The sequence below is a fragment of the Marmota monax genome, unplaced genomic scaffold, assembly GCF_021218885.2.
Source record: "Marmota monax isolate L192 unplaced genomic scaffold, Marmota_monax_Labrador192_F-V1.1 WCK01_AAM20220418_F8-fsc00025, whole genome shotgun sequence".
NCBI classification, from domain to species: domain Eukaryota; kingdom Metazoa; phylum Chordata; class Mammalia; order Rodentia; family Sciuridae; genus Marmota; species Marmota monax.
Genome location: NW_026691950.1, coordinates 16,461,626 through 16,473,412, shown reverse-complemented (window position 1 = coordinate 16,473,412; position 11,787 = coordinate 16,461,626). Strand labels below are relative to the sequence as shown.

The window sequence follows — 11,787 nt, the reverse complement described above, 5'->3', positions numbered from 1 at the left end:
GGGGCCCAATGCTCCGGGGCCCACGACCACAAATGTACGGGGCACTGGAGGAACCCAGAAACACCATGGAGGAACCCAGCAACACCATCAGGGTAGTGCCCAGGACACATTATCCATCAGATCTCTCATCAGACGAACCAGAGGAAGCGCAGGGTTGGACATCTGCGCCTCCGCCAGAGCAGTACTAACTCCAGAGATGGGAGTTCAAATCATTCCCACAGGAGTAAAAGGACCTCTTCCCCAAGGAACAGTAGGCTTATTGTTAGGACGCAGTTCTTCTACGCTAAAAGGACTTATGATAAGTCCCGGGGTAATTGATCCCGATTATGAAGGTGAAATAAAAATTATAGCTAGCTCTCCAAAGGGTATATCAGTAATTTCACCAGGAGATAGAATAGCACAGTTATTAATAATACCCAGCCTACATGATAAATTTTCCAGTAGTACTATAGAAAGAGGTTCCAGGGGATTAGGCTCCACAGGTGTAGATTGGGCTATGCTGTCTTTAAATTTAGATTCTCGTCCCATGCTAAAACTAAATATTCAAGGACATGAATTTAATGGACTACTGGATACAGGTGCAGACCTTAGCATCATATCTCGTCAAGAATGGCCAAAACATTGGCCGTTACAACAAGCCACTCAAACGCTTCGAGGCCTAGGAGTGGCGACTAATCCCCATAGAAGTGCAATGGTATTAGATTGGAAGGATCCTGAAGGATGTGAAGGAACTATACAGCCATATGTATTGGATCATCTTCCTATAAATTTATGGGGACGAGATGTCCTAGATCAATTAGGTTTGACATTAACAAATAACATCAATCCAAATGCGCCCACTATTAGGGCTAGACAAGGTTTCAGGAAAGAAAAAAGATTAGGAGAACAAGGCATAGCAGCACCAATTCAGATAGATCAGGGAATAAATAGACATGGACTGGGTTTTCAGAAGGGGTCACTGAGGCAATAAAAATTACTTGGAAATCAGATAGACCAGTATGGGTTCCTCAGTGGCCCCTGACTAAAGAAAAGATACAAGCAGCCCATGACCTGGTCAAACAACAATTAGCGGAGGGACATATACAACCTTCCGTATCTCCTTACAATACTCCCATTTTTGTCATTAAAAAGAAATCTGGTAAATGGAGATTATTGCAAGATTTAAGAGCCATTAATAATGAGATGGTTATTATGGGACCTGCTCAATCAGGGATTCCTCAATTGTCTGCTTTGCCAAAAACCTGGTACGTTTTAGCTATAGATATTAAAGATTGTTTTTTTTCAATTCCAATTCATCCTGAGGATAGTCCACATTTTGCATTTACTATCCCTGCACTGAATCATGAAGGTCCTGATCAGAGATATGAATGGAAAGTACTCCCTCAAGGGATGGCTAACAGCCCAACTATGTGTCAAATTTATGTTAACAAAGCAATCCAGCCACTTAGAAATCAAAATCCTAAACTACAAATATTTCACTATATGGATGATGTATTGTTAGCACACAAAGATAAAAACACATTGCTAGAATGTTATGCCACACTTACAAATTTATTAAAAAATTATAATCTAGAGATAGCAATAGATAAAGTACAATTAAATTTTCCAATTAATTATTTAGGAGTTCTATTATCCTCAACCATGGTCCGTCCACCAAAAATTCAAATACGAGTAGATCAACTCAAATCACTTAACGACTTTCAAAAGTTATTAGGAGACATAAATTGGATAAGGCCTTATCTAGGCATACCAACAGGAGAGTTGGGACCTTTATTTGATATCCTAAAAGGTCCATCAGATCCAAATTCACCCCGCATGTTAACGCCTGAAGCAAGAAAGGCATTAAAAATTATTGAAACATATATGGAAAATATGCATTTGGATAGAATTGATATAACTTTGCCTTTATTATTTATTGTAATACCAACAAAAAATATTCCTACAGGAGTATTTTGGCAAGAAGGTCCATTATTGTGGATACATTTATCTTATTCTCCTAACACTATTCTTACTAGGTATCCTGAGGCTGTAGGACAATTAATACTCAAAGGAATAAAAGCAGCAAAGGGAGTGTTTGGAATTTCTCCCAATAAAATTATTACTCCATATACTATGGATCAAATTGATGAGTTAGCTAATGAGTTAAATACTTGGGCAATAATCATGTGTAAATCTAATGTTTCATTTGATAATCACTTACCATCTAATCCTTTGTTGTCTTTTTGGTCTTCGCATCCTGTAGTTTTTCCAAAAATGACAAGAAAAACCCCTATCATGAATGCTCCAAATGTATTCACTGATGGGTCAAATAATGGTACAGCAGCAGTAGTTACCCCTGATCAAACTTTTACATTTTTAGCACCCAAACAATCAGCTCAAAAGGTAGAGCTTAATGCAGTTTTACAAGCTTTTGTGATGTTTAAAGATTCTGTATTTAATTTATTCTCTGATAGTCAGTATGTAGTTAATGCTATAGTATCCCTTGAAGATGCTGGCAGGATTTCCCCTTCCTCTACTGTTTTCTCTTTGTTTTCTGCTATACAAAGTGTAATCTGGGACAGAAAAGATCCATTCTTTATAGGACATATCAGAGCACATACAGGATTGCCTGGAGCCCTTAGTTTGGGCAACGATTTAGCAGATAAAACTACACATGACATACATATTTTCTCTACACTAGAAGAAGCTACACATTTTCATAAAAGGTTCCATGTCAATGCTAATACTTTACAAAAGCGTTTTAAAATAACTAAGGAACAAGCTAGACAAATAATAAAACAATGTCAAAATTGTGTGACCTTTTTACCACAAGTTAATCTTGGAGTCAATCCTAGAGGACTGATACCTAACCATATTTGGCAGATGGACGTCACACACTTGCCACAATTTGGAAAATTAAAATATTTGCATGTTACAGTTGATACTTCTTCCGGATTTTTGATGGGCTCCCTTCATTCCGGAGAAAAAACTAAAGATGTTATAGCTCATTGCTTACAAAATTTTGCCACTGTGGGCGTTCCAAAACAGTTAAAAACAGATAATGGTCCTGGTTATATTTCTACCTCTTTTAAACAATTTTGCTCATCATTTGGCATTACTCATATAACAGGAATTCCATACAATCCACAGGGACAAGGCATAGTTGAAAGAGCTCATCAAACTATTAAAATGTACTTACTAAAGCAAAAAGAGGGAATTGGAAAGGGGTATATGTCACCCAAAGATAAACTTAAAATAACCCTTTTTACTCTAAACTTTTTAAATTTGGATTCCTCAGGGCTTAGTGCTGCGGAAAGGCATATGTGTCCAAAAAATGTACATAAGCCTAAGGTACTTTGGAAGGATATTCTAACAGGACAATGGAAAGGTCCTGACCCAGTGATTGTCTGGAGTCGGGGTTCTGTTTGTGTTTTTCCACAGGGAGAACAGCAGCCGATTTGGATTCCAGAGAGATTAACTAAAACAATTTCTACAGGCCAAAAGGAAGATGATTTGACTCAAATCCATAACAGCTGATATCCAGAACTCCAGTTTGGCTATTCTTACATCTGCGACGGTGATTAACCAGGATGTTTTTTTCAATATTTATTTTATTATTTGCCTTTTCCCACATCATAAAGTTCTATTTTATTTTTGAGCTCATACAGACCTAGGTTAATGTTTTTCTGATCAGTTTTATTTTTTGACTGTGGAGTTTTTAAGCATTGCAATGGAGATTTCACCTAGGTAAAGCTACAAGGCCTTTACTATTGTCTTATGTGTTGTATGTTATGTGTGCACACTTCTGTTTTGTGTTGTATGTCTGTATGTGTGTATGTCCATATATCATATATGAGGAGCGCTCATGAATAAATGGATCCGAATTTTTTTTATTCATGTGATTTTAATGGTTTAATTTAGATTGGGTAAACAGCTGTTGAAAATTGTTTTAATATGTGAACAAATAAGGAGGTTAACAGATCTGTTTGTTTACTTTCACCTTTCCTTCTCATTATATTTAATAATTCTGTTCAGGATAATGTAAATTGTTCAAAAAATTGTTTTCTTAGTGCCTGTTGGAATGTTACATAATTTTTTTCTTAGCATCATTGCCAGAATTCCTATCTTCATCCCAGTGCCGGTGAAGACAAAGATAAAACCAAACTACAGCTTCTTCGATAGTTATCACAACAAACTGTAAAAACTGATGCATCAATGAATAATAACTCAACAAGTAATGCTCAATTAAGGAGTTGATTTACTTTGGGAGGAAATGGACATATTGACAGATTCCTCTGCTTTGAATTGCTTGCAGACCTTGCCTGGACTATGTATCATTTGTATGCATTTTGAACTATCTGTTGGTACAGCGAATTGTGGTAGTGCTGGAGTATTTTTGCTGATGGTGTCACCGGTGGTACAATTTTTCAAAGGAGCCCTCAATTGGCTTAGTGTCATGGCATTTTGCATCCTCCTCCCTTCTACTAGTGATGGTCTAAAATTTGGGGGCCAACAGAGGTGAGGCAAAGAACCTCACCCCCCACTGGTGCAAAGGCCTATCCACAAGTATGGCTGTATGCTGGACCGGTAGTCAGTGACGGGTATGATCCAATTGCAGTGGTACCAACCTAAGACAGGAGGCTGACGCCTAGAGGTCAGTACATCCGATGACGGGTAAGGACCATATGTTGAATTGGACTGCCTAACAGGCACGGTCCCTAAGCCACATTGCTTGTTGTTTAATTAAACAAAAAGGGGGAGATGCTGAGAGCCACGGCCGAGTCTGTATGGCCCCTGGCATTTTGCCAACAGTATTGATTGACAGGCGAGGCATTACTATCCGCCTCTGCCGCAACTTTTGAGTTCTCGCACTATTTTGGAGTTCTCATGGGGATTTCCGGGGATTCCCCGAGAGTTCCCATTGGTTGGGGAAGTGCAGGAGGAGGGATTTCCGGGAGAGATATTTCCGGCTGGGGGTTCCTGGACAAGCCTCCTGGCGCGTTCGGGAGGATTCCCCGGGAGCTGTGTGAAGTGTTTTCCTGCAGTTTAAAAATAAAGTTTGTTCCTGCTTCAGTGGCTCGTGATTTGTGCCCAGCCAGACTGCGGCAATCCTGTGGTGATTTGTTGAATAGTGCTAGGTAAATGTTCTGCTGGATCAGAATTTCTGAATGAGCCATCCACATCTCCTCCACATTCAGTCTGCTTGAATTCTTCCCTTGTAGCTACAAGTCCATCCACAGTATGAAGAATGGTTTCTGGGGATAGATTTGAGCTCCTTTTTCTCACATACTAAAGGGCTGCAGACTTGCCAAAGACGCCTTTATTGCTGTTTCTATGCTTCCCATGTGCCTCCTGGATTTCTTTGCCTCTAAGGGAAGGGGAGGTACTCATCCTTTTTATTCTTTAGGGATCTAGGGGACACACATTCTTACATATCTATTCCTCAAATAATCTGAACTCTATTCTTCTGTGTATCTTCAAGCCCTATGTCACGAGCAGCTTCTCAGCCTTGTCTGGTTACCAGGAGTTCCCTTCCGGATATCTGCACTGGACCCCGGACCGCGACGTACGCGAACACCAAGCACGAACTCGATTGCCTTTTGAAATGCTGGTTTATTCGCACACCACACAAAGCAATACACGAGGTGACTGGCTCACACTGCACGATCTTACTCTCAGGCGATGAGAGTTGATTGTGAGCAAATACATGGAGTTTCCCTCGCGCTTATATACTCTATATGTTTACAACAAACTTGTTTATGTCTAACTTATCTAACATAAGCACACTACCTAGTTACATCATCAACTTATCTAACATGGGCATACTATCTAGTCATCCTATAACCAAAACATGTTTACAACTAAAAAGTCACTTAGTCACTGCAAAGTCCAAAACAAGTCCAAAACAAGTCCTTTTGCTGATTCATGTTGTTTATTCATCCTTGATGTTTACTCCTGTCATTCCACCCCCTTGATACGGAGGCGCCGATGGTACTGATGGTGCCGATGTATCAAAGCGACAAGTACGGTCCCCTGTCTTAGGTCGTCCATTCGGAAGTTGCCCGTCCTCGGGGAAACGTATGGGCTGTCGCGGCCCTCCAAACCAATCTTCAGATTGGAAGATGCAATCCACGGCATCCATGCAGCCACCGACCACACAGGAGTGCAGAAAAGGCTGAAGCATAGCACGAAACTCACAGCAGAAGGGAGCTTTCACTCTTGGAACGAAAAGTTGTTTCAATCGTAAATAAAGGTCCAAATCCAAATCCTTTACTAGATCCAAATCTATCACCAAATTGTGAACTATCATAAATGGATAATTAACATCTTTTTCAGAGAACATCGGAATTGGAGTCATCCGGTCCTTCCTGAATAATAGGTCGTTCCTCAGCTTGCGTCCTAATATCCGTTTGATGATTATCTGGTCCACAGACATAGTTCCTCAAGAAATTCTATAATATTAACCAATCTTAGGTAAGTGTTGATGATAATCCACATAAGTCCATAATTTAATAAAGTAAGGCTTACAAATGTTTCTTAAACATATGTCAAATAAAGATCTAGGAACATATGTATTCCTTTGTCTGCATTGCGAATTGATTCTACACAATACATCATCACCAAATAATAATGATCTATTATAGTTAAGTGAAATAAGTCCATTAACATAAAAAGCACCTGCATTAGAGTGTAAGGTTAATAAATCATGATCAGACTTCATCACTTCAGTGAACAATCCAAATAAAGTCTTAACACACAAATGTATATTATATCTACAATAAACATCACAATGCAAATTATTATCAGAAATACAATTCCAAACATGATTCAAAAACACACACAAAGAGGGCACTTGGCCTTCCAAGGTCCTATCCAGTGGACACCATGGTCCACTGCGTAAGGTTACTAGTCTACATAAAAGAGAAAAACGTTCCTGCCCAAACAGTGTATATGCACTATATAAAAACCATGTATTTACATGAAATTCGATGCAAAGATGACAATTTGCATAGTGCAACTGTTCAGAATAATTCCTCGATCTTTCCGTCCTTCTCCTTCTTGGATTTGATTTTCTTAGTGCCTTTCGCTTCATGGTCCCTGTAATGTTGAAGTTTATCCATTTTAATGTAAGTTTTCTTTCCTGCAGACTTATTAATCTTTAAACAAACCTTAATACATAATACAAATAATACAAAACAACATACATATAGCAATCCTTCCTTAAGCCAATGGAAAGGGTTCCATCTCATAATGCAACTAACATCTGCATGAACCAATTTTCTAAAGAAACCTACAAAACTACAATCATAAGTATACTGAAAGTCACGCGGAATCAAGTATCCGGAATCAACCAACATTTTAACTTTATGAGTTTCTCCTGAGAATCTTTGGAGAAGTTCAGTAGTTTGATTATGTACTGTCTCAATTTCCTTTCCCAATGAAGCATAAATGGACTTAGCTGCCTCCGTCGCCTTCATCATATGTTTATATTCTTCCGACAGAGGTGGCTGGGGCACAAAAGTATGTAACCCAAAAGTATGATTAGACAAATAAACCACCTGAGTCAGGACTCGTACATTTCTCGTGTTAGTAAAATTCAAACTCCTAAACAGATGTTTCTGAACGGTCAAATTCATATGTTCCATCATCATGACATTAGTATGTATATGGCAACCAGCATTCAGACTCAAAGAATCACTATAAGAAATGTTTTGCCATCGTTGAACCATGTACGGTTCAGGATAACAAGACAACATATTAAAATTCCCAAGATCTAACAAAGTAGCCTGAGGCATAGATATAGTTATATCAGAAGTCCTAGGTTCATCTGAGAAAAGATCATAGGCTATAACAGTTGTTTTACCTATCGCATAAGTGGCTTCACTAGGCACATAATATGACATATTGTCCCATTTTAACCAATAAAACTTATCAAATGGTATTATCCAATCTTTACCAATTTTCTTCGGTATAGCCTTAGTTGGATATCCTATTACAACCTTAGATGTCGACATTTGCCATAAATTAATCATGCAGACACCAGTTTCACACCAAGAATCCTTTGTAGGATCTAATATGGTTATAGCTGATGCAGTTTCCATGCCTATGCCAGTTCTAAATAACAGTCTTATTTCTTCTAATCCCGCGGTGATCATTGCTTGCAGATGTTCACACTCCTGAGTTGCCTCCAATTGTTTCATACGCACATTCCATGATGCATCCATGGTCTCAATCACCTTACTTAATGAATCAACATGATGTTTCAAAAGTTCCTGTTCTGCAGAAAGTCTTTCCATAAGTAAAGATGCGGAGTGCAGATTTTTAGATAATTGTGAGATAACAAAGTTCTGTTTATTCTGAAGTCCTCGCAGAGCTGAAATTTCCACTCGAAGTTCCTCCGTCATTGCTCCAGCGATTGCTGCCCCCAAAGCTGCTCCGGCCAGGAAAGCGCCAATCGCTGCGAACTGCAAAGGTCTCCGTCCTGCTGCATTTCTTTGAACTGAATAAAACAAATCTGGCAACACAGTAGACTCAAAAGAAGGACATACAGTTTCACCTTTCAACAAATCACTAACAGACAATCGTAACACAATTGGCTGTACTTGTGGTTGTATCAAAAATCTAACTGGCTGATGTAGTAAAGGTAAAAATCCTGGAGCCTCTAAAGTCTTCATAAAATTACCGTCCTTTTCCTTGCGTGGGAAGAGGACCGCTCTTGGGAAATGGGCAGTAACCCATCCCTTGGTTTCATTAAATCCTCCTCTATCAATTAAGCAAGGATTCAAAGAGGTCGGTTCCATGTAGCATTTCTGCATATCCATCTTTGTACTATATATAATATGATTACCTGCATGTGCATCAAACACATCAGTATTATTATGTAAAACATCATGTGTTACAATATCATAAAGATTCCATTCATTTTCACTTCCTGGTAATAACATATACCAGTAATAAGGTAATTTTCCTGGATATATTTTACTAGACCAAGTAGAGAAATCCATTCCTTGTGTCAACCACCATTTCAGAGTTCTTCTATCTGCTACATCCACATGGTATCTAATTATAGTATCCCAGAGCTGTGCTCTAGGGCACCCAGTCTTCAATGACCAGTAGTCATCAGCATTTACCAGGTAAGTTTCTGTTTTGTAATTCACTAAAGTAACTTCATCCAAATCTGGTGGTACAAATGCAAGAGAATATACTGTTGGATGTAAAGTATAATCCCTCGTTTGTTTTTCCTCATTGCCTAATACAACATTACCACCTTCATAATGTTTGGAAACATTTCCAGTTATATTTACATCAAGAGGAATATCATAGTACGTGGAATCATTATGCATAATAGACCTATGAATACCAATCACATATTGCCATGAATGTGGAAACCATCTGCAAATAGATCTTTCCATAGCTAAACTAACATTTTTAGTGTCCACATAATTAGAATCAACTCCCATCGGGATTGACATATTATGGACATTCACTCTGATTTTGTCATCACTCAAATTAAACACGGGAATCAAAGTCCCAAAGAAATTATCATAAAACTTAAAGGTACAGTCTTCGCATTTATAATAAGGCCACTTTGAAGATTCTCCTTTGGATCCATTATAAGTATAATCTACCTGCAGAAATGTAACATTATAAAAGTGTTTTTCCAAAATATCCTTAGGTGTGACAACCAATACAGGTTGCCAGGACTGATTATCAAACCTATGCCACGTATTATTCACCTCAAGATGCATATGAGAGGCATTCAAATATACAGCATGAAGAGGATTCTGTACACAATTTTGTCTGCTAAAATTATAACACCATGTCCAATTAAATATATTATAATATTGTGTGTAGTTTTTCCACACTGTCTGGTTAACAATGTATTCGTCCACGGTGAATTTATAATCATGTAACCCTGGACTATGCACTTTCTGTCCCAATTTCGGGCCATCCACAATCTCTGAGAGGTCCCATTCATTATTGGCATTTTTAAAGACATACCTCCTTGTTTTGTTTTCAAATAATAGCCATCCAGAGTGATTAAACATTCCAAATTCAGGATGTAATACCCCAGTCGTCCTGTAAACTGGACCCAGCCTACAGGCCTGTGTGTGAATCTTATAAGTTACAGATGAATAATTACCAATTTTATAATAATATCTATATTGGCACCACTTAAGGAAGGTTGAATCAACAGGGAAGCAAACTCTACCAATAAATGCTTGTCCCTGTGTTCGGTTAAGCATATCTCCAAAAATGCTACGGATACAAACATACCCGATTTTATCCTTTATTTTAGGAGGCGTGGCCACTGGTTTAACCAAGTTATGGGTAAATGGCTGTGGTAAAGGGTCGGTCAACACAACAGGTGATCGCCAAGTGGCGGTACCTAAGGTATTGACTTTCCACCAATTATCTATAGTAAGATAAGATTGGTTCCGTATTTCTAAGGATCTATCAGGATTCTGTAGAATCTCGAACTTTCCATATATAGGTAAATTAGGAAAATCCGCTACACAAGATACATAATGGGTATAATTCAAATGAGTTCTGCTTTGCACATCTTCAATATATATAGACATATTCCTTTGTTTAGTGCTCATGGAATCTAGATACTGCTGTAATTCTTTTGGACACCATGTCCCGTAGGGTTCAACTAAAACTTGCGGCCATCTAGGCAACGGCCTAGCTCCTTGTAAATGTCTAGGCAATCCTTTCCACTCATCCAACATTTCCTTAGAATCATTATATGGCAACAAATTTATCCCCAACGTAGTTGTTCGTGGGGTTGTAGTTGTAAATTCATCAGAACCTTCTTCCTCTCCATCATCATATGAAGAATAGTCATATTCTTCATATTCATAATCGAATAAATTATAATCATTCTGTTTGTTGGACACCCAAACCTGAAAAGGCAGTGATGCAACATCCTTTTCTGCTGCTTTTATACATGTAAAGTCATTCTCTTCTGTAGACTCCTCAAAAGTATATACAGTAAGGTTTGGATTATTAAGCACTGCTGCTGTAGCATTATAGCTCTTAACTAAAGGTTTGCCTCCAAGTTTCCTATAATAATACACAAAATGTGGCTTATAAGACCACATATCCATAATCCCAGGTACCAGATGACATCGGAGGGGGTTAGTTTCATATTTATTAGAATATCCTCCATCCGCACTAGATCTAAACATTGGGCTATATACCCCAACTGTATTGATGTCCCAAAAATGGTCACACCCCTTAGGTGCGGAGTATTTGTTATAATGGTGGCAAAATGCATAATTATGATAAAACAAGTATCTAATAGCAGTAAAATTTTGTAGGAATTTGTTACTTCTCCAATATTGTGGTATTACTGCACAAGAATTATTACACTCTTGAAGTGAATGAGTGAAATTAATATAATTGAAGATCCAATCTTTGTAAGAATGCTTGGTCAGGTTAATGTTCCTGATACCAAAATAATATGGAGTTGTAGTAGTAAAAGTAGTGGGAGTTGTAGTTTGATTTCCCATTACTGAATAGAACTGCAGGGCTATCAAAAGTAGCAAAAATAGCAAAAGTAACAAAGTCCTAGGTGCCATTACCAGAAACATAGTGTATAATTAAGTACATAACAGGGTAGCAAATCCCGTACCAACAATTTATGATACGTTTGGTTCACGTTAATATGGGTACAGTCAATACCGTTGTGAATGTGTGAATGATTAAAACAAGTAGAACCATTCAAAAGAGCTGTCTGCCATTCGTTACAATAAAAATATCCACCCAAAAACAAGCAAGAATATACAATCAGGATAATAAAGC

General features: G+C 38.2%; 1 protein-coding gene across 1 annotated transcript; it reads right to left on the bottom strand.

Moving 5' to 3' along the window:
• Positions 1-6,305: 6,305 nt before the first annotated feature.
• Positions 6,306-11,576, bottom strand: LOC124109450 (uncharacterized). Its single transcript, XM_046468118.2, has 2 exons — positions 6,959-11,576; positions 6,306-6,431 (listed from the first exon to the last, which is right to left on the bottom strand). The coding sequence occupies exon 1, from the start codon at positions 11,574-11,576 to the stop codon at positions 7,002-7,004; it is 4,575 nt and encodes a 1,524-aa protein (XP_046324074.1). The 3' UTR covers positions 6,306-6,431; positions 6,959-7,001.
• Positions 11,577-11,787: the final 211 nt, after the last annotated feature.